At 41.8% G+C, this 24007-nt stretch overlaps 1 protein-coding gene across 10 annotated transcripts in view; it reads right to left on the reverse strand.

Annotated features, from left to right (window-relative positions):
* The window catches only part of MICAL2 (microtubule associated monooxygenase, calponin and LIM domain containing 2), a 73634-nt gene that overhangs the window by 35137 nt on the left and 14490 nt on the right, over positions 1-24007 (reverse strand). For all 10 annotated transcript variants that reach the window (XR_005956696.1, XR_005956704.1, XR_005956697.1 and 7 more), the window contains exon 2: positions 16130-16487. Coding sequence is in view for 2 of the 10 variants with exons in the window: in XM_041485704.1 (XP_041341638.1) it covers positions 16130-16393 (264 nt within the window). In the remaining 8 variants the exon portion in view is untranslated. The remainder of the gene's footprint in view (positions 1-16129; positions 16488-24007) is intronic.

Raw genomic sequence — 24007 nt, forward strand, 5'->3', positions numbered from 1 at the left:
AATTTCAGAAAGTAGAGTCATTTATTTATTTTGGTTTGGTCATCATTTGTTTTCAGATCTAACAACTTGAGCAAAAAGTATCTGGTGCTGACTTTTGTCCAACCCAAATCACAGAAGTGCAAAAATGTCTTTTTTCAATTTAATAAATAATTCAAATAAATTCTCATTGAAAGAAAAACTCCTGTGAGTTGCTTTGGCTTCACTTTAGGTGTTTTGTTAACCAGAGATATTAAAGTTAGGCTGTTGCCTTAGTCACTTGGCTTTGTTCCTCTTGAAAGAACATATTTAATGCACCATTTCAGAAGAACACTCCTCACTGCATGATGAATATTAAAAAAAAAAATCAACAGATGTAACAATATAAAGGAAGAATATAGAGGGTACATGTAGCCCAGCTGAAGAGGATCACTGGTGGATCTGAGTCAGACTTTTTGCACATGCTTCTTGAGATTAGCATGGGAACTCTGAGCTCTGACAAGTGAGTGATTCAACTGAGCCTTGACAGCTTCCAGTCATGCTGAGCAGGCAGTCAGAAACATTTTACAAATAAAGCCCATACATGGTCTAATAAGGTGAGGCTGGTTTTTTTTGTTGTTGGGTTTTTTTTGTTTTTTGTTTTTGTTTTTTTTTGTCTCCAAGCTGTATTATACATAAATAAATGCAACTTTAAAGAAAATAAAAAATAAAAAGAAACAGCAATCTTTGGAGATTTAGTCATAGCAGACCCTGCCAAGTAACAAAACCCACACAGAAATCCTTCGTTCCTCCTGGTGCTTTGCAACACACTGTGTTAGCATTTTAAGGAGGATTCTGCCCTCTCCCCTCCTCCTTTCACATTGACAAAGTATCTTCATAATTGCATAGAGACACCATGAAAAATGGTTGTATGTTTGCCACCACCCATGGTTACCTCCAGAAACACATTTATCTACATCACAGAGCTATTTGTTCTATGATTTATTGAGGACGCTTCCTGCTGGTGTGGAACTTACTCTTGGCACTTCTTCATTTAATTTTGAAACTTCTGGGGTCAAAACCAGTACAAAATCCTTGCAAAAGTAATTCTTACTACATTTATGTTCCTATCTTTATTAAGCAAGCGAAGGGCCCATGCCACTCCCCGATGATCTGCTTGCCAACAGACTCCCAGAAGAAACCTTCCTGCAGCCAGACTTTGAATGGCATCCTATTTTCCCCTCCTGTTATCCCAGTCTCCTGGCTCATCGGGGCCCGGTTATGGAACTAATTTCTTGCAATTTAACACAGATCATGACAGCTGGCATCACATAAGGGAGTCTCAAACAATCAATCCTGAATGAACAAATGCCAACGGCTTCTTGACATGCCCATCACCATTCACACATCAACTGCCTTTTAACAGCGCCAGATCATCCCCTACAAAGCTAAAGGACAACTTGACTTTTCAAAGCATCTCCTACAAATTATTCCAAGTAACAGTTGCTGAAAGGAACAGACAAAGAGCTTTTGCATATTTCTTGCTCAAGCTGGAAACTAAGGGGGAAAGTCTTGTTTAGTTTTACATGGCAGCTTATGAAAGAATAAGATCATGACCAGACTTCTATGACCTGCCCGAAGAATCAGTACCATGTTGGATGTTACATCTTGTTTTACTACTGAGAGTATACCACGTTAGTGCAAGATAATAATAGCAAGAGAAGACATTTTTCTTGGTGAAAACCTCTTAGTGCAAATGGCTGACCTTCTGCCTGCAGATGTACATGAATATTTTCTGTCAAAAGAGAAGCTTCATTGAATTTAACACATTCCTCAAGAACAGCACCTATGTTAAGGCAAAAGTACAGAAAGAATATGGGTGGCAAAATTCCCATTGAATGAGACTACTGCAAGTTTCCAGGCCAGTAATAGTTGCCTAGTGACTATTACAATTTGAATTCATACTTAATAAGTAAAGCATGGACATTTTTGCACTTCACAATAAAACACTAATAAGCCCATGCATATTTTATAAAAGTTGTTTATTCAAGTTGCTGAGTAAATAGTCTGTTTCTATGATACTGTTAAAAAGTATTGTACTATTCCCTAAAATACGTTTTTTTAGTATAAATCTTGTCCCACACTACAACCAAGCACAGTACACAATGCATTACTTATCTTCAGACAGAAATAGAACAGAACTTCACTGATTTCTTCTTTGTGTGATTTAAGTGTATCAGAAATTTTCACTTATATTTACTAATATAAACACACACAGCATTGGTAAGTCTCAGAAGTTTGATTCCCCTCAGTCTCACTGTAAGAGATGCTACTTTCTCTCTCTGAATATGTTTAGGAATGGCAGTGCCTTGAAAATCTCCAGGAAATATTCCCAGCGCTGAGCTAAATGGTAGCACAAGTCACCTCTCCAATAGCAGAATGGCTTCTGTGCCAGGCACAGGATTTTGATATGATCTCCTGTATATAATGCAGAAATATATGACTCAAAATAGGAGGGGAGGAAGTGGAGAGGGATACAATGCCTCTTGCAATCCCTCCTTTCCTCCCCCCACTCTGCTATTAAATCAGCAGCCTGTGAATCTAGGCACCCTCATCCCATTCTGGAAAAATCATATGCAGTTTAACAGCTGAACACCTCCACTGTATTTAAAGAAAAAAAATCCCAAACCAACAAACAAAAAATCCCCACAACACCAACAAAAAGGACAAAAAAACCCTACTTCAAAATAACACTCCACAGCAACCTAGTCACAAAAATCTCATCCACTATAACTGAAAGGCTGAATCTACTAATTGACCTTGAAAAAAGTAGAAAACCATTATCTCTCAGCATTTAGATGCTCAAAGAATCTACCACGTGGTAGTAGCATGGGAGTGGGGGATGCAACAAACAGCATCTCTTGGCACAGCTAAGAGCAGACAAATCCTGTTGTGGCCCAGTGCATTATCCCACTGCTGTCATCCCACTCTAACCCCTTCACTCCTCTCCTGCACAAGGTACCCAAATATTAAATTAATCTTGGAAAATAAAGGGATGTTAAATGATGATCACCTCCATGTATGTCCTTGGGATAAAGACAGAAGCTTCAATCACTCCCGAAATCCACGATTTCCTTATTTCCGCCTTTCAGCTCTTCTGGAGGTGCAAAAGAGGGGATTATTTTTAGCCTCCAGCTCAACAACAGCTGGACAGACACAGGCACACCCTTTGTTGTCCTATTGGCATGCCAAGCCAGAAGCATCACTGCTACTCTTCAGTGGAAATGGACACACACACAGTGGTGAAAAAACAGCAAAGCCCATCTGCCCAGGTTACTGAACTGCCTTTAGCCAAAGCATCAACTGGAAGTCAACCTACAGGCATGGATCATGCTCCCAGAAAGGGGGGACTTTCCCCACAAGCCACCAAGCCCCTGATGAGCTGTGGGCCGCCCCACCCAGTGACAGGATGCTCTGCCTGTAGGACACAGAGGGACAGCGCTTTGCTTTTCCATGGCAAAGGTTCATTTCCATGAATGTCAGCAGATCCGGGACGATGAGAGAAGACAACTTTCACACCAGCCCAGGCCTCTGTGCAGCACCCAGAGTGACAGGGGTGCACCAAGGACTAATTTGGCTCATTCCAGAGGGTCACATCCTACATGGATTTGGACAAGTGCTTATTGGTGATAGGGCTTAATGCACTGCAACACGAGACAGGCACGAAACAACACATTTTATGGAACAGAGGCGACTGTTCCCCTGGAAAGGCTCCAGAGAAAAACAGCTGCATAAGCAGCTAAGGCAGACGGCCACCAGGAGCTTTCTCCACTACGATGCTTTCCAGTCCATCCCCTTTACTAGATATGAAAATGCTTCTGGCAGAAATAGGACTGCTCAGTGGGACATTCCTGACTTACTGACTTACAGTTCATCTCCCATCTGCAGCCCCAGATTTTAGCACATAAATCCACTGACAGCCACCGGATACAACACTGCAGCCAAATGCACCCTGAACCCACTGAACAATCAAATTAAAGTTTGAAACATCATCATGGAAGACACTGAAAAATTAAAATCTATATGCCATTTCAGACAACATTAAAAATGTCACAGGCTGAAGCTTTATTTTTAATAAAAATCAATTCTTCCATCTTCTCCCCCAAGAAATAGGGGGAGAAGGCCTAGGAGCTTATTAAACTTGACTACAAAGATTATGTAATCTTTAAAAGGGTTTTTTTCTCTGTTGCACTGTTTTATGAGCTCCTTATAGAATTAGCAAGGTTAGAAGATGTGTCATTTGACAAAAATAATATTCACTTAGATGTATTTTAATGAAAAATCCTAACTTTCCAAAGGGTTATGTGGACACTTCTTAAATACATTACAGATAGTTCTAAAAATCTACCTTAAAATATTATTAAGACTAGCTGGATCTTGCTGAACAGGCATTTTTGGAGAGTGAACACCACATAAATACCACTGTTGGGGAAGTTCAGAGGTACCTGGGAACAGCAAGGCTCACACACCCCTAATTGCAACAAAACCCTCCATCAATGCATGAATTCAGTACCTCACTATGAGTCCACTTCTGCTTTAAATCCCTCCAGTATTTTACCCTTTGTACTCCCAGCTGAGCACCTCAGAAATGTGCAGTTTTGTCCTCTCCCAGATCAGTGATTGGCATAAATGGAGCCACAGCTTTATGTTTTTCCCCCCTCTAAGGCTGTACCATGGATCCAAGGCCACCTACCACAGAGTGACTTTGGCCACAGCTCTCCCCCCAGCCCCGTGCCCAGCAGCTGCTGCCTCGCAGCTGGACGCAGCACAATCCAGGGATCAGAGGATCTATCTTTACAGCCCTCCTGTTTCATTGAGTCAAAATGCCAGAAGTGAAACATTAGTACATTTATTGCATTCATCTGGCTCATCTTTACCGGGATTTTTTTCTCTTTTTTGGAAGATAAGCTTCTGCACGGAAAAAAGTACGTGCCTTCATTTTTCCTGGATGTATTTGGACACACTTGTCCATCCATCCTCTCTGTCACATGGATATATGTACTAATATTAGACCTGTGTATAAAAAAAAAAAAAAAAAAAGCTCTTTCCATAGTTTGCAATTAAAACAATGGTATGAATGATGTCTGTAACTCATATTCTGCTATGCCACACATTAAAGAGAAGCTGTGTGCACAAAGGGTGTTAGAAAGTCAAGAGTGCCTTCCATGATGCATCAGAGCTGCCAGGACTTTGGAGCTTTTCTGAAGAATTCTCTCAGGTGGCATTTAAATGTTGTATTTAAATCTGGTGACTTGATCTCAGATCTTTTAGAACAATTTGCAAAAATACTTCTTGAAAAAATCGCAATTGACAGTCATAATACAGCAAAGTATGCCTGGAAACTTTCTGTTGCCCAGCACCAGTTACAGTTATCCAAAAAACCTAGACATCGCTAACAAAAAAATATTACACTCATTTCAGTAAACATATCTACCACAAACCAGGCACGTGCTTTAATCCAAAAATCTTCTGAAATAAAGCACAAAATAAGCCCTCCAACACCCTTTGGAATTAAGTGTGTTTGCTGTTTTCTTACCTGCCTTTCATTGTAACCAGAACAAAGGGAAGAAAAAAAGAGCAAGACCACACCCAAACCCCAGAAGAGATTGCTTTCTTTTTCTTTTTTTGGCCAGCTGCTTAAACAATCAAAATGAAAACAAGATAAACCTTGCAGAAAGAATGTTGCCTGACTATCCCAGCCATGAACATGGCTGGCAGCGTGTAAGTACCTGGCCTGTCACACTGAGATAGTGCTCTGAGGCTACACTTAAAAACTTAGCAAAAAGAGCCCAAAACAAAACCACGAGACAAAGAATTCATCCAGAAACAAAAACTGATGGAGAGGGATAAAGGAATAAAGGCATCAAGAGCCTCACCTCTGAGCATATCAGAGACCAAGCCATGAGTCTTGGAGCTTTGTGACAGAGAGAAAATGGTTAATCCCCTACGTGGTTTCCAGGGGCAGGGGCTTTGCTGGGCAGCCAAAGGACTTGCCTTCGCACCCAGAGGAAAGGATTTCTCATGCTCTATGGCATCTAAAGCATGCAGGCAGGTTGGTCAACAACCATGGCTTCATTACAGCAAGAGCCTGGTAACATGCTTTAAAAATACCCCCCTGTTGCTACAGTCTGGCCGATCTACAGAGAAACCTGGAACTTCTAGCCAAACATCACAACAATCTAATAAACAAGCTGAGCTCCCACTTGAAAACTGGCTTTTTCAACTAAGTGGGGAGTTAACTTACTTTGAGGGTATCTCACAGAATATTTTAAAATAAATTCTAAAATTCACTTTTCTATTAGGTGAATTGTTAACCAATACCCCTTTAAGACGTGGCTTTTAGAAGCCAGTCCTGAGTAAATAACCTCATATGGAAATAGACATCAGGTCTGAGTCAGAATCCAGATTTTTAAATTTTAATTTATTTTTAAAGATCTTAATAATTTAATCCCCTCATTCCTAACTCTCCTGAGCAGAATGACTGCACAGCAGTGTACACCAGCTATAGAGGAGCTCAAAATGCAATACAGTACCAGAAGGCAACAGTTCTGGGCTCTTGGGAGTTTTTTTTTTCCAGTTCAGCATGAAGCCTTCAAAGTCACTGCATTTCCACTGCTGACACTCACAGACATTTAACTAGTAAATCTAAATACAGCTCCAAAATGAGTGATAATCTGATTTTTTTTTCTAGATTACCTAGTCGCTTGCACAAACCAGTTTACCATAGGCAGACAATGCCTTTACATTTGACACTTTTTCTTACAATTTGAGAACACTAGGAATTACCAACCAGCACTTCTTAGTAACACAGCATCCAAAAGTGCCAGCAAGCAAGATGGACTTGAATTGTTCAAACAACCAGAATTAAAAATATTTACCTTTAGCACATGTTTTAAGAAGGGTTCTGATAGCGGGTAAAGTTAACAGCATTCACAGAACCCACAAACCAGGCTGCTGGCAGCACATCACACAGTGAAAGTTAAATTTCAGCACCTCTAGTTCTTATTTCCAAAACCCTTTTTGGCTGAAAACAAAGGTGGTACACAATAACCCTTATATACTGAGATAAAGAGTCTCAAAAATTAAATATAAAATGGTGAAAAAAATATAAAAATAAGCATGCTTCAAAAAGAGAGCTGGAGACATAAACTTCGGCAGCAAATTGCACATCACAAGGTGCAATAGTCTCTTTTACACCAACATCCAACACAACAGAAGGGAGATAAACACACACATAAGGCCAGTGTTTATTTACACGTATTAATGAGTCTGTTTTCGCATTCCAGGCAGGGTGAAATGCAGATGGAGGCACCGGCCACGCTTGTTCTGCCACTATCAGGGCTGTATCTGGGTGACAGGCAGTGAACTTCCCAGCCCAGGTGCCTCCAGGCAGGCAGGGCATGCAGAACCACGGCTGGCCAAGCTGGGACCAGCCAGGAATGGCTTCCTACCCTATCCCATTGTTTCCTACCTTGCTAAAGCACAAGTGAGAGAGAAAGCTGGGAGAAGAAATCTGAGAGAAATATCTTTGCCTTCCACTGAGCGCCTGGTGATCTGCATAACTTGTTATTACTGCTCTGGGTGTGTAGTCCTTGGCAGGAAGCTCACTGCCATCTCCTGCAATGTTTTCTAATCTGCGTTGCAATTTACCCCGGAGCAGCTGTTTTATCTGAATTGTAAATCCTGCAAGGATGGCAGGCAGCAGGCAGGACAGGACCGGGAGGAAGAAGCACTTGCTGTTGCACAGGTCCTTTCAGAACTGCTCTCATAAACCTTTCAAAGGGGCAGGAGAAGGAAAACTCAGAGCATGGCAGAACCACATGGTTTCTGCTCAGACAATATTTCAGTCAGATGAACAAATCCAGAGAGTGGTGCAAGACAAGTCAGGCGGTGTCTCTTGGCTGGTTTGTCAACTACAAACAGTGTGTCCTTGGAAAAACACGAGCAGCAAATGTCCAGGGCAAAACGCAGACTTTGAAAAGCTAATCGGAACTAGATCTATCAGCATCAGCAAGATGACAAGAAGATGAAATGCCACAGCAGTTCTGCGTGGCTTGGCACTCCAAGCAACCCCTTGGGCCTTCCCTAGCATGGATTAAGTGAAGGTATTGAAGCCTTTCTGCTGGTCACATTCTGCCCAGCTCTGACCATTCCTGCTGCTCTGCTCTGCACTTGCTTCAGTTTATCTGCCAGAATATTTTAGCTGGGGTTTCATCTGAACTAAGGAGGTGGATGGATGTGTGGGTCCTCACAAGCTCCCGGATCATTCTCTGCAGGATATTCCAAATTTTCTCAGAGTATTGCACTCCTCCACTGGAAGGTTCATAATCTCCAAGTAGCTTCTAGCAATTTTACCCTGTTGATCTCAGGTTAAGACAAAAACATCCAAAGGACCTGAGATGCAAACAGTTTGCAGAAACCTGGCTGCTTGTAGAAACAGATTATGTAAGTGCAGACTTGTTAGGGAATGTGGAAATTTCAAGAACAGTCTGACAAAAATAATCCCCTTCTAAACAGTGTAGCAGAGAAAATAAAGCAAATTAAACAAACTTCAAGGGCATTAAAAGGGAATTCCTACTTTTTCTTTTCAACAGATACCAGTTAAACTTTTTTGCACATGAATGCCATCAATATTATGGCTTTTTAGCAAGAAAACACAAATAGAAATTTTCTTGTTTGCTTACAAAAATAATCTTCTACTAATATATTTTACATTTTCTCTTCTTATGCAGCATCTTAGAACTGCGGTATTTTGCATTCTGTGAAAAGAGTATGCAAAGTTATCTGCGCTGAGGCCTAAACAGCAGATAATGCAGAATTTTGTCTGTCAGCAGAAAGACAGCAACCACATCCCCAAACCCCCTGTTCTCAGGGCAGACATGGGAACCTCGGGAAGGACCTCAGCTGCAGGAGACAGGAAATTGCCTTATTGTCTGAAAGCTGGGGTTTAGCAGCCAAGTGTTTAATCACTTCTTGGTAGCAAAAGTTATGTATTTCCTCACTTATCAGTACACAAACATTACCAGAGCAAAGCTGGAAGCGTAGCTAATAACAAACCCCTAACGACCACATTTGGCACCAACCCCGTAACAACCACAGGGTCTCTTGGAAGGCAGGAGAAAGAGACCTGACCTGAGCAAAGCATCCTGCCCTGGAGCTCCCCTTGCCTCCCACACCAGCCTTCCCGGTGGATGGACACAGCCCAGCTGCTTCAAAGAAGCAAACCCCAAAACCCTACAGAGCCAGGCTCATGGGAACACACCCTGTCGTAACCTTTTGTTTCATTCAGACCTAATTAAGCCACTTGCAGTGACAATAGAGGTGGTTTGTGTGAAAGTAACTGCGTGTCACTCCCTGTGGGAGCCTTCATAAAATATCTAGGAAATCAGGTCAGGGTGGGACAGTTCCCTTCTCTCCATTACTTGCAAAGCCATTAAGTGAGGTACAGAGAAATAGCAGAGTTCTGTTAAAATATAGATGTAAAGCTACTGTTACCTTCCAAGCCAAAAAAAAATTTCAATTCCACATGCCTGAAAAGTCTTATCTAGCCTGTCTGATTGCTCTGCTTTGGCCAGGCTTCATTGCTTTTCATGACTGATAAAGCTGAAAAAACTGTGTGTTTGTGGAAGTGTCTCCAAGATAATGAAAATAAAGTGATTTCATTACCAAATCACATGCCAAACATTTGCTTTTGCTGATGTAATTTGCCCCAATCTCCGTTTAAAACACATCACAAAGAGTCAAATACTTTGTTTTCTTTTCAAGAGAACTGTCTGCTGTGTGTCCTGTCATCACCCCAGCTTCTCCCTATCCCTTCTCTAAAAATCCTTAGAGAAATGAATGTGAATGCAGTGTTCAACAACTGTGGTTTCACGGCGTGTTCATAGGTGATATACTGCTTCTCCACTCATCTCAAGCAAACCTTCCTTGCCACTCATCCTCATTAGTCCCATATTTTCTACAGGTCTGAAATAGAAGTTGCTTATTAAAATCCTTAAAAATAAATCCACGATGGAAATCCAGTGCAAGGCTGTAGAATCCCTGTCCTAAAAGGCAAAAGCGAAGAAGCACCAATATCAAGATAAACAACTTGTCTATCAGGTATACCAAACACACCTAGGTGCCACTTAAAATGTCAGTAGAACATGTGGCCTTCAATATTCATAAAAACCACACCAGCTTCTGGATTCTACCATCCAATCACTGTTTGTTTGTTTTTTTAAAGAAAAAAAAAAAAAAAAAACAACCACACATAGACACAAAGCAGCTGAATGCCTCTTTGTAAAAAGCCACAACCTTTCATTCACTCAGCTTCCTAACTTGGCAGTCATCTTCTGACTGACTAGTTCAAGTTTTGTGGACTTCACAGGAATGTTTTTTTATTAAAATAAGCAAGCTAGCAACACTATCTAATATATCTGCAACAAGTTTGGTGTCTTCATTATAAACCCTGATTATCAGGTTTGGAAATCTCCCCATTCCAATAATAATTTTGAAGAAATTAGTAAATCCAGCAGTAGGGATGAGTATTTACTCTTTATAAGAGTAAAGAGATTAAAGTTTTCCTTATAATATGGATATTTTTTCCGTTGGAGCATAACTGGCTCTGCCATCTTTCATCTCACAATTCAATTACTCAATTAAAAACCAAATGTTTGTCTTAAGGGATGCAAGCAGTCAGGTCAGTTGAACACTCAAACTCACTGGACTTCTGTACTAGTATGTACAGCACTGGAGAAACCTGGCTGAAAATCCCCATTGCCTCAGAAGGATCAACAAATGCCAGCACTTGGGGAGGAAATTTGGCCACTTTACCTGCAGGTTCATACACGCTGGATGATTTGCTTAATTAAGAGACAAGGATTTGTTTAGCAGTACAGAGGAAGGCGGGAAGAGGAAGACATGTGGAATCCAACCTGCCTGATTTACCACGAAGGGCAAGGCTGCAGAATGGGATGTTTGTAAACAAATGAGGACTGGAAGGAAGGCAGTTTGTAGCTAACAACAAGCAGAGACCTGGCACCCTCTGCTTGTCCTGCCCATCACCCTACGGCTACGGAACACGGCAGCACCCATCGGCACCAGGAGCTCCTTTCCCTTCCTCAGCTCTCTGGGAAGGATAGCACCAGCAAAGTAGGTCTGTTAACTCCCAAGGCCTTCATTTGGCAGTCTTCAGAAATGGAGACAATGTGAAAAGGAGTGGAAGGGGTTTGCAAATAAAGCCCATTCCCCATTTTATTGCTCATGGGTACCACCAGTGTGGTTAGAACAGGGAGACATGGCTCAGGTTCAGTCAGAAAACCTCCAACCCCAATTCTGACCCAGGGCTCCTCCTCTGCTGACTCACACCCTGGCCCAGCTCCCCTGAAACCACAGGCTCCCTGTACTGCTGTGCTGGATAAAGCACCACCATGGAGCCCTCTCTGCAGGAGGGACACCAATGCCACCAAGTCCCGGTCAGACTGACGGCACATGACAGCACCAAAAAGAGACACTCCATCCCTATGAAAGTCCTGGAGACATGGTTAAAAACAATTTTGGAGTCATTCTCTTGCAATAAGCCTCCCAACAGGAGTTTTTGGAAGGAATCCTCGTGTATTGTAAAACAACATCTGAAAGGCCGAGCTCAGGAATGAGTAAAAGAGGGGCATCGGAGGACCACGTTTAGTGGTGAACACAGTGGTGCTGGGTTAACCAGCTGGACTCAGAGGCCTTTTCCAACCTAAATGATTCTACAATAGACTTCAAGATCATTGAATTTGGTTTTTAGGATTTTTATACGATTCCATTTACACATATACCTACAAATGCACACATGTATGGTTTTAAATGCACAGCTTTCAAAACTTCTTAGCTTAATTTTATTTCCTTGTTTTATGCTAGTATTGTTCAGCCTCGAAACAGCAGCTCAGACTCTACAAGTCTCACATCCAGGAACTGTGCCCAAGGTAGGGTCCAAAATATAGACAATGCTCAGAAGACCAAAGACCTCCTCCACTGAGGAGTTTTGTCCCAAAACTCCAACACCCAGAGAGAAATGCCAGAGTCTACCAAGGCAGCTGATAATTACAAGATATCACTTCAAGCAAAGTTTTCCTAGTTCTCAAGTGTAAGCATGTATTTTGCAAAAACAGCATTCACCTTTGAAGGGGAAGGCCACACCACATTTGCATGCTTCAGAGAACCAACACCCCCTCTCAGAGTAAGCCTGGGATGTTTCCATGTGCAGAAACTTCTGCTCCCCTGAAGCATGGGAGAGCCTGAATTTCGGGAGCACAGCATGAGCCAGGTGCTACCCCCTGATACATATTCATACCTATCTCAAACATCAGTGGGAGCCTCATTTCTTTGTGTATGCACATACTCCTATCATTTACACAGGTAAACTGAAAGCAAATGTAAATCAAGTGCAAGTGACGAATCTGTTCCATACAGAGAGGCAACATTCACAGATGTCTTAAAAAGGCTAATGAATACACTAACAATAGCTGGATAAATTCTTGTTCATCATTGCATGATGGTTTGCATGTTCAAAAATTTAGACTGATATTCAAACTGCTAACATAGGGAACTACATGCATTAAACCTTTAATGTTCTTTGATTGTCCAGCTTCATCCTCCGAAGAAACAAATAATCACTTCAGAGTACAATCATGCTCCTCCGCATTAATTAGTAGAAGATGCAAACCAGAGAGAAATTTTGTCCGCATAAAAAAATTTGTTCTTTTCCTACACATATTTGCAAAAAACCACAGTGTGATATCTACAGTTTTGTCTGGTTAGTACAAACTTGTGTTTCTCTCTAATGCTGGTGAACTAGGCAGGTGCCAGCTTCAGAAACAAATTTTGAACAGGACTCATTCCCAACTTAGAAGTTTATGTTTTGTGAAGATTTAACACTCATACAGGTGGACTGCTACAGTTTCAGAAAGTACATTTCTGCCCCAGTTCTGCTCATGTCTTTCTACAGCACTCTGGCTTTATTTTGGGGCAGGTTGTTTATCCTACAAAGAATTCAGGGAAAACAATGCTCCAAATAAGACAACTCTGAAATAGCAGTGGGTTTGAACTTCTGGAAAATTGCTCAACCAGTTTTTATTCATCCAGCTTAAAACTGTATCATTGCAGAAACTTTGAAAGCCATATTTGGCAATGTTCTTCAAGAGCAGTTAAGACACAGGATTATTGTTATTTAGCTGGAGTGGAACGTTCTGTATGTATAAAACTTGTGTATATTGCAATGAGTAACTCAAGTGTGGCTGAAGAGTTTACAAGCACAAAAATCAACAAGTACAGCATTCAGCTCTTAAATACCACGCAAAAAAAAAAAAAACAAAAAAAAAAAAAAAAAAAAAAAAAAAAAAAAAAAAAAAAAACCCACCGGTTTTGGGCATTTTCTTAAAAAAAAAAAAAAAAAAAAAAAAAACCAAAAAAAAACAAAACCAAACAAACCAACATCCTAGGAGTCATTTAGAACCCAAGTGCATCTTCTTTATCTCCTCCAAAGATTGGGAAGATTGCAAAGCCATATCTAAGAACCATAAGCTGCAGGCTCATCTACAGCATTCAAGGCCACAACCTCATTTAAAGCCTTGAAGTCATGTATTTTTTTTTTAAATTATGCCTACTAGCAACCTTGGCTATGTTTACAGAGCTGCAACTGCAAAACTCCACTTAGCTCATCACCCAAATTGTGATCCTGCTTTAACAAGCAGGGTTTTTACTCGGGGCAGATCTGCCTCAAGCAGCGCCATGGAGGTGAGCGCTGGGCACGGCTGCCAGGATGCAGCTGGGAGCTCCTGTTTCACCACTGCAAACACAGCACACAAGAAGACAGAAAGCTAAAATCCCCAGCTGCACTGGAGGTAAAGGGTGCTGTGCATAGTGCAGCCTAACCTCTCTGCACCGGCTGGGCTGCCAGCATTTCTGAGAAGCCCTTATCTGTGAGTGGGGCTGTCAGAGCCCACCACCGCAGTGGTCTCGGGGTCCACACTCGTCTCCCAGCACAGCAGCCTCCCCTCCTGCAGGGACAGGCACAGATAGGCTCTGCAGCAGCCTGTGAGTCACACCCCAGGAATGTTTGGTGGATATCCCCACAGAGCCCGCTGACTGTGGCTGCTGCTCTCATTCCCAGCAATATGAAGATTCATGTTTCTCTCGTGAAATCAGCGATGACACACTGAAGTGCAGGTCTGGGCAGGGGCCAGGTTCATGATGAACATCTCCAGGTATTTCACGGAATATCTATACCCACACTCTTCACATGCAGACATTCTATAGCCATTTGCAAGTCAGTCATATGTGCATCATAGAAATGTCCATTAATTTCTGCAAATACTTACACCATGCCACTAAAAATAAATCTTCATTCTCAAGGGGCAGTAATACCATACTTTCAACACTGTGGAAGGTGTTGATTAGCTTCCTCCTTAGCAACATTGTAAAGCATTACACAGCCTATATATTTTATGTTCAAACCCATTTCCACGAGTCTTCTCACAAAATAAATATGAATCACTTTGCTTAGGAAGTTAACAGAACAAAGCCTTGCCTTTGCAATGTCACCATTTGAGAGAAGACTTAGCTTTCACATTTCACATAGGTCTTAAAACTGCTTTTTTGTGTTGCAAACACTTCCTCAAACTTACCAACACGGAAATTTGGACCTGGGGCTGTAAGTGTATGGTGAGGGGCATGTGGAATATTTCCTATAATTTGTTAGTCATCAGACACTTTCTCATTCCTTCCCTTTCCTGTCTGTTTTCATCACAAAGATGCTCCATGACATATGTTCAAGGACTTTTCCAAAGAACAAAAAGGGAGGAAGGAAGCACAGGTCAAAAAGGGAAATGAAGGGAAAAAGGAGAGGAGAAAAACAGAACATGCCAGGAACACAGTGCAAATAGCTGTGATGACACTCCTTTACTAAATAAAACTATAATAAGGACCCTTATGATCTTAAAAAACATTAACAATCACTGAGAGCTTATGAATAGTGAATAAAACCAGAGGACTCTCTATGTACTGAAGGGAACTTGGTGTTCTTCTCACTCATGCTTTTGAGAAGCTTCAGTCAATGATGCAAACCAGAAGAAAGAGACTTTCAACACTGCCTATCTACTGAGTCCATGAAAGAACACTTCAGTAGTAGTTTTAATTAAAAAGCCCTCCATATTTTGGTGTCTAGTTATACCCCAGTATGCCCCTCCTCTCTGTTCTACCTCTATACAGTCAAGTAGCTTCTTAAAAGTTACCCTTCTTGGGGCAATATTTAGCCATCACTTGGCAGTAAATGAATGAATTGCTCTTGGGACAAAGCTAGTAGAAATATTCTGTGATGGCCAGATGAAACAACTGACAGGAGCGTTTTGTACAGTTTTGTCAGCGAGATTTAGAGTGCTCAGTGGTGCACTCTACCAAAATATGTAGTGCATGCTCTGTGAAAAGATAATTTCCTGTCCTCTCCACAACCAAGCAGGCTATCTCCCTCAGTAACTACCACAGAGCAATTACCCACATTCTGCTTGTGAAAATGCACTACCAGGAAAGGACTTCAATCCATAAATAGAGCAGGATTGTCTTTTGCTGTTGTGGAGCAAGTGGAGCCAATGCCAGGTGACAGAGACAGATCCCCAGGCCTCCAAGCACCTTCAGAGAGCAGCTTAGGAACTGCTGCTGAAACACATTTGGCCCTGGTCTCTTACAGCATGCACAAAGCTGAGGAGCCTGCTGAATATGTTACAGTTCGTGCCTTGCAAACCTCTGTTTAATAAAGCAAGTTGTTCTTGAGAGTCTGTAATGAATGCAGCCTACTTCTGAAAATGTTTGCATCTTACACCTGTTTGGTGACGAGGTATAAAAAGGACAGACAGTCTGAGACAGACTGGAAAACAGGATGCTTTAAGCCTCACTCTTATATATTGTGAGTTTCCACAGAACTTCCAGAAGAAAAACACCTTAAAATTTGTCCAAAACAGTCAATAACCAGCTTCAGCATATTAAAGGAAGAGTTACTGAACAGACACACTGTATGCGATGGTAGAAACCTTGCTTCTGCAGAAAAACAAGATTAAAAATTCCCAAGCTATGAACTCCAAAACTGAATTCCATTTACCTTAGTGTTCATACAAGACTTTCCACGTTTATACTCTTTGTGACTTGCTCTCTTATCAAGCTTGTTCCACAAAGCTTTGGCTTTCCATGTGGTCACTCTCGATTTCAGTTTGGTGTAGAAGTTTCTATTGTCCAAAGGATCTAATTCAAGTTGGCGAGTGAGAATATTGAAGGCCTGAATGGTGCCTTTGCATGTTGATGCTTGGACAAAGTTTTCAAATATCCGGCCAGCTTGACTGTATTTTTCATCATCATTCTCCCCCATGTTCTGAGAGCAGAGCTTGAAAATGATTAAGCTGGAGCTCTTGTGCTGGGGTACAGGTGATCAACAATAGCAAGTACTTCCACACATGTTATTCCTAGAAAAGACAAACACAGGTCATTTTAAAGCAGGTTCTGCATGATAAAATTAAATCCACAAACTGCACGTACAATATGAATTAAAACCCCAGCATACGGTGACTAGACAAGCAGGCACAAAAGTTAGCAGTGATACCCAAGCGTTACAAACAAACATAAGATATTGTCCTGTCATGACTTGTACTCACAAAGAATGTTATAAAGCCCCTGCTAACTCAAGCCTACTGCTACAGGCAGAACCAGCTTCACTGAGAGCTTGAGGATTTAATTTTTTTTGTTTTGGTTGGTTTGTTTTGGTTTTTTCTTCAGTCCTAGATAATTGATGTACAAACCCCAAAAGTCCTGATTTTTTTTTCCCAAGCAGAATTTATGTAACAGCAAGTGACATTTTGATTTTTAGAATTTATGGAAACCTGCAGCCAAAAGTCAAAAAGAACATCATCACAAGTTACACCAGAACTAAAGGAACCAGAAAACAAGTAATCACAGAGAGCCCCCCCTTTTCCTAACACTCTTGCCAAAATGAGAAAGGGTTTGGTGCTCTAGCACATAGAAAGGAATTTTATCTCCACGTCTCCACATGTTCAATGCTGAAGTTATGTGTTTGGAGTCTTACCTTGTCATGTGCTGATGATATAAGTAATGATGTTTGGCCTGCTAAGCCCCACTGGCTTTTCCTAGTAACATGATTACTGTCAAACTGTGCCTGATATTCCAGATAAATACCATATTACATTCTGCAAGAGCAATGCTATTCTAAATTAACACAAGTTTCAAAGAACTAAAATACTTTCACTGCGGCACTCCCTTATCCTTCTTTAACCTTGTTCTTCATCTCTAATGGGAAGCATCTTAGAGTCAGCCAAGGTCCACAGAAAGTATCCAAGTGGCTTTCGCATTTTCCAAGAATATTGTTACAGGTTATGTTTAAACTTGTCCTCAGAAGAAGGTTTACCTGGACTCAAGTTCAGAAATGTAAGTCATGTATTCTTTTTCTTGCTATTAAAGAATTATCTGCCAGTCCAAGAAAGCAAAAACTAAATCAATGCTTGCCTAACTTCCCACATAATTAGTTATTTTACTTGGAACATCATCTGTTGGCTGATAGTTTCAGAATAAATTGTTAGAAAGGCCTTTGAAGTCATGCTTTGCCGTTTAACACTGTTCACAAACTATTCATTCTCTGCTTGCATTTCCTTCAAAGAAGAAAAAGAAAACATAACCAGCATATTTAAGTAAAGAAGAGACCCACCATGTCTATCTTACCATTTTCTAATACAGAAAAATATTATGCAACTTATTAAAGAGATCCCATTGGGAGATATAAGGAAGCATTTGGAATACTCACATTCCCTGTCTGTGCTCAAAATAAATAACCTTTGTATGCACATCATCATTTTGTTGTGGGTTTGTGGGTAAAATGAATTGGCAATGTTGATAGTTTGTACATTTTCTAAGACCAAATGTCATGATTAAACATTTGGTGCCAAGAAAAAGTCAGGAAATTTTTGTTTTCCCCTCTGAATACTTCATTTATAGCACGTTTCATGCCCTCTTCTACAGAGCTTTGTGAGGTAAAAGCACAAACGTTTTACGTGCCCTGCCTTTCAGAAGATCTAATTTTTCAAGCAGCTGAGTGCCATGAACTCCCACTGCCTCAGAAGGAGCTCAGGACATGGTGGAGTTTCCCAGGTTGGAGCCCTCGATGGTTGATGAGCAAAGTCCCCAGAGCTGCACGCCAGCAGGAGCAGCCTGCCTTTGCCAGCCCGGCATTCCCCTCACCGGGGCTGCCTTTGGGAACGCAGAGCTACACAACGGGTTTGGGTCGGCCCAAAAAGGACCAACAGATCCAAAAGTTCCACGGGAAAGGCAGGGAACAACCGTGCAACACAGCGCAAGGTGCTGCAGCGAGGCTTGAACAGCTTGGTGTGCACGCGCCTCAGGATTTGAGGCCCACTAAAAAGAAATACTTAAAATCAAGGCTAAACACTTACTTTACCCAACTTTTATACTTGCCTGAGATATTTCTCTAACAGAGAAGTGAAAGTATTAATTTTGCTTTTCTCTCAAAATAACTACGAGCGGCTTCTCGGGGAGCGGGGCAGCGCCTGTGAAACGCCGCGGAGCGAGCGAGCGGCAGCCGGACACGCTCTCCTCTGTCACCAGAAACTCACATTCTGCTGCCTCCTCACACCTACCAGAGACTTTGCTGACACCACAGCTATGAAACAGCGCTTCCTCTCCACTGTTTTGTTAGCTCACCCCAAGACGGTTGCGTTCATAACACACAAATATCTTTGAACGTTAACTCCTGGCATAACTGGTAAGCGAGTGTGATCACAAGCTCTTAGCTCAGTGCCTTTTTCTGCTCACACAGACTGGGGTTTTATGGCCTCAGCTGTTGCCGTCCAGCAGGGAAGTGGGGGAAGAGCAGAGCTAAGAGAGGAGAGCAGTATCTGAACCAACCCAAGAAGAAAAGCAAGCTTGAGGCAGTGCTGATAACAGCAGGGACAAGGCAGGACCCACTGCAGGCGACAGGAAGGGACAAAAACATTTTTAGCACGGAGTGGAGGTAGGTGTTGCACACACACAAGCCTGGCCTAGCCTTCCTCTGCCTTTCCACTGGGGAGGACAGGCAGGATACCTTCTCCAGCCATAAAACCGCCCTTGTCCAACACCACAAAGCTGAGACTGAGACTAATTTTTCTGGGCACAAAATCTTCTCCTCAGGAACTTCCAACACATTCCCTTCTTGCCCATACTGAAAAACTGAGGAGTGGCATCTCAGTAGACATTTGCTCACTAGTGAAGCATTTCTCCTTGCTGTGTCAGAGGTCATATTCTCAGAAAAAGTAACATTTTGTGGTCAAAAAAGCAGGATGAGACAGGAGACTCTGGTTACTAAGGTTTCTGGATTGCTGGAAACACTACTTATTTTCTCCATTTTTTTTTTTTTTTTTTTTTTTTTTTTTTTTTTTTGGCATGAACACTGTGCTGACAGATGACAGAGCTGAAGATGGTGCTCTAAGTATATACAGCTGATGGAAAAGTATGCATTTCTTTCTGAGGAGTCACTGATATTTCACTGCAGTATTGTGTATAACTCACTAGAAGCAATGCAATAAGGATAAGAAGTTCAACAGGGTCATTCTTGCCTATAATTAAAGTTTCCTGTTCTGTAACTGTCTCAAAGACTTAAGAAGCAATGCATTAACTGCTTACCTATAGGAGAAAAATTAACAGTGTTTGGCAAAGTACTTGAGTTCTTAGAGTGTTATAATTTATCCTTTTACTTTCTTCAACGTATAGATCACTCTAGGGATGAAATTCAGAGCCAAAAATCTCATCAAGGTGAGTATTGATGCTGAAACTGCAAACCATGCTTTTTAAAGTGACTTTTAAACTTCCTCTAGTAGCACAATCCAAAAATAAAATGCATTTTATTTTAAACTTCACTGAAGTGGTACAGAGCTAAATAAAAATTTGGGTCAGTGAAAGGAAAAGAACGAGAGAGCAGGAAATAGGCTGGACAAACAGTTCTTTTAAGTCAGAACTGAAGCATTTGTGGGTTAGACACAAGAACTGCCATTTTAGGTCCCCTGCATGATGTATTAAGCACACACAAGATCTTGGCCTTCCACACAGCTTCCCATGGCATTGCAGGAGTCTCTGGAGGACACAAAGTACACTGGGAAGTAGAAGAGTTCCATTCCAATGGTCTCTCCACTGTCAGAAGTTATCTCTGCATCCTTTCTGCCTGCAGCCAGGGCCAACAGGAATGTCAGATAAGGAAAGCTGAGAAGTGCTGCTCATGCCTGGTGGCTGCCCAAGAAGAAAGTGAAGATCTTGTTACAACTAAAAGGAAAGCAGTGCAAGGGAGGCAGAGAGAAAGCAGAAGTTAAAGCAATGGCACATGAACAGATGTATCCATAGGAAAGCTAATGTCTCCAGTCTTGGCTGATATTTCCTGTCAGCAAAACAAGCTCTGCTACTGCAGACGGTCTTGAGAATACTGAGAAAAGCAGCTCCACTGTCAGAGCAATTCCACTAAGTATCTCTAGTCAGATGGATGTATGGAGCTGGTTCACATCTGCACATGGAGTCTCTCAGCAGCAAGCTGAGCAAGCAGTAAAGCTGACATATATGAGTCATTACAGGAAAATAACATAACTTTCTGACAGCAGCACCATACAAATTGCTTGTCAGCAAGGTCTCAAGGTACTACCCGCAAAAATTAAAACCCTCTTTTGGCTTATGTGTCCCACTGGAACGAGAACAACCCTAATTTAAGTGCTTCAATTTTGAATTAAGTTCTTCCTTAGTCCCTTAATGCGCTGCTTCTAATACTTGAGAACATGTTCCTTGGGGAGATCGAAAAAGGATTCAATTCCTAGCATTCAATACCACTAATCCTGATTCCACTTTCAATACAACCCTAATTCTGCCATGTTTACCAAGAATAAATTCTTTTATTAAGACTCCAGTTTGGCATGCAGGATACAATACATTTATTGTTGGCTTAAGGTTAGAAACAAGAACAGAAACAAAAGACTGTGGCAATCATAGCAGTCATCTACTCTGGCCCTTCCTCATCATCAGTTAAAAGTACAATATTTCTGCCCTGATTGAACTGTCTAAGAGATCAATACCATCACAAAAAGTGAAGTTTGCAAGTCAAACTGACCATGTTACAGGACTTCTTGAGTTTTTCAGCTTAGTTTCTACTGTGGTGTACTTTGTTTTTGTGGAGACCATTTTAAATGTAAACATTTCTATCTGGAGGAAACACAGCTTTTTGGTGGTTTGGTTTCTTTGCTTGTTGTCCTAAAAATGACATAAAAGGAAAAAAGAATTCTGTGCAATTCTGGTAACAAGTGAAGCTCTCATTTGCTTTGCTTATAAAGCTAGTTAAAAGCACGTCGGCCTGAAATACTAGCCTTGTGCTGGCGACAAACAGACAACCCATTCCTTAAGATGCACAATCCTACCAGAAACATCAGTGAAGGGCAGCTGCCTCTGAACAAAGCCTCTCAAACTGTCTCTGTAAACAGCCAGATTACTCTTCTGTATTTTTATAAAAAGCCGACTTCCACAGAACTCCTGCAAAATAACTTTTCGGGCCAAGTATGGAATTCAAAACAACTCCTGCTGAGACACTGTGTGCCTGTGAACTTACAAGGTTACCATACACACTATCAGCTTGTTTTGCAGTGGTTATATGAGACATTTCAAACACAGGCCTTCCAGCAAGTGCTGCTGTGCCCGTTTAACCTGCTGCAGCTGGAAGCATCCACCATAAAATACAGCTGGAAACACGTGCACAAGAACACTCAGGCTTGGCACTGGGTATTTTAGATACGTTCACAGGAAGTGTACAATAAAAAGACCTATCTGTAGGATTTTATCTGCCACACAGACTGAGTCACGTTCCACACATTTTAAAGCTGGAAGCTTTAAAAATAGTCGAGTTTGTTTCTTGGTGTTACAGATCTGAGCTTTGCTGTGGGAATGCACTAAGACACGGACCAGTAAAATGAAATCAGCCCCATAAGGCAGCAGCCTGCATGCGTCTCCATTCACAGAAACTCAAGGTGCTGGCAGGGGTAAAGCGTGGGAGGCTGCCCCAGGGGCCACATGTGCAACCCCAGGGATGGGGGCTCAGACCTCTCCTGGGCCCAAGGACGCAGCACTTGCCAGCTTTCAGATAAATCCCAACAGAGAACTGGCAGCCACAGGGCTCACACCGTTCTGCTGCCTGCACAAGAAGTCCTGTCCTGTGAGCATCACTAAAACCCTCAGATGCTCATTTTGCAAAGCAAAGGCACAGGTTTTTCAAATGAACCACAGTACATCATTTTGTATGCAGCTTATACTCAAACTACTCATCTACTTATTAGTAATAGCATAATTTCTGAAGAATGAGTTCTAAAATAAAGACATTTTATTTTTTATTTTAAAGCAATGTTGTTGGAGCTACACCAGTGGAAATTATAACTCTAAACCTTCAAGCCCAGTAACTTTAAGGAGAAATGTCTCTAGCTCAATTCTTACTCTGTGCAGGTGACAGTAAGTGCTTAAAAATTATTTTTTACAGGCCTGCTAAAAGCTCTGCTGCAAAGTCCCAAGTTTCCATATAGTCTACATCTTCAAAGGTAACTGTAGATGATTATACCACAGTCATTTGGGGTTAATGCTATGCATAAGCAAGATATTAAAACCTGACTCTTGTTTAGACTGGTTATGAGGAAGAACATTTTTCAGCTCTGTTGCAGTAGATGAGAAACACAACATAAACAACAGTAGAAAGTTTATGCTGATGTTTTCCTAAGTTAGGATCACAAGAACAAAGGAAGACAGTATACCAGAAGGGTAACATCAGCCTACAAGAAAGCTTACCTCTTAAGAAAAAGCACCTGTTATTTAAGCTACAAATGTTATGGATCTCAGTGAAAACAATTTAAAGGACAATCTTTAAGCTCTTTGAAACTCTGGCCTTTCTTTTCCTATAGTGACACTTGTAATTTCAAGCTCACAAGCTGGAACAGCACAGATAGTAATCACAGAATAGGCAGTGCAGGTTATCCTTTGATCAGCACAAGATTTTCTACTTTCAATAGGATGTTTGGAACACTGAGCCAGACTAACTAGGAGAGCGAGTATTACCCTATTTTCCATTCCCAAAATCACAGCAGCAGGGAGATGGCAGGGCCAGACACACTGAGCAGGGAGGGACGACACGAGAGGATGATGAAGAGGGAACTCTGGCACCACTCCTGCCCAGCTGCCAGTGGGAACTTCCACATCCCACTTCTCTCACAGCCCTGTGTCTCCCTCTCTGTTCCTCACCCTCCGGTCACAGGCAAAACTTGGATGGCACAACTGTGACCATGATGAAGACAAATAAAAGCAGACCCTGTAGCTGACAGAGCCCTGTCACCAAAATGCCTGGTATATATGAAGTTATACCAGCAAAACCGAGCCACATTCAGCAAGGGTTCCTTTACTACAGCCTTCCCTTTGTACGCATGGGACATAATTACGGAGGTAAATACACCATAAAAGAAAACAAACACATGCAGCAGTAAAAAGCAGACTCTCTTAGTCAGCAGTCACAGAAATGATGTTGGTTTATGGCACTTTGAGAATAGCAATAATGCAGAAAGATGGGGCAGCAAGATAGGCCACGAACTGACACAGCGACGTGGGACTGCCAGTGCCTCTGGCAGTGCCCAGGAGAGGCCACCTTGTTTCTGGTGGACCCCAGCAGGGAGCAAGGGACAAAGAGTGCCACCAGTCTGGAATCCATGCAGCCACCTGATGCCCATATCCAGCCTGTCTGTCCCCTCACTGATCTCCCCCACCCAGAAAGCAAAAAAGAGCAGCAATGCTGCTTCTCTGAGAGCTGCCCAAAAATATCTGCTGGAGACACCAGAAAGTGCCCTCAGAGAACACTGGATGCCAAAGCAAGGCAGTCTTTTGTTTCTCCTCAGGATTTTTGCGAGAAAGGAAATTAATTTTT

Source organism: Pyrgilauda ruficollis, unplaced genomic scaffold, assembly GCF_017590135.1.
Source record: "Pyrgilauda ruficollis isolate IOZ18807 unplaced genomic scaffold, ASM1759013v1 scaffold119, whole genome shotgun sequence".
In the NCBI taxonomy this organism is placed as follows: Eukaryota; Metazoa; Chordata; class Aves; order Passeriformes; family Passeridae; genus Pyrgilauda; species Pyrgilauda ruficollis.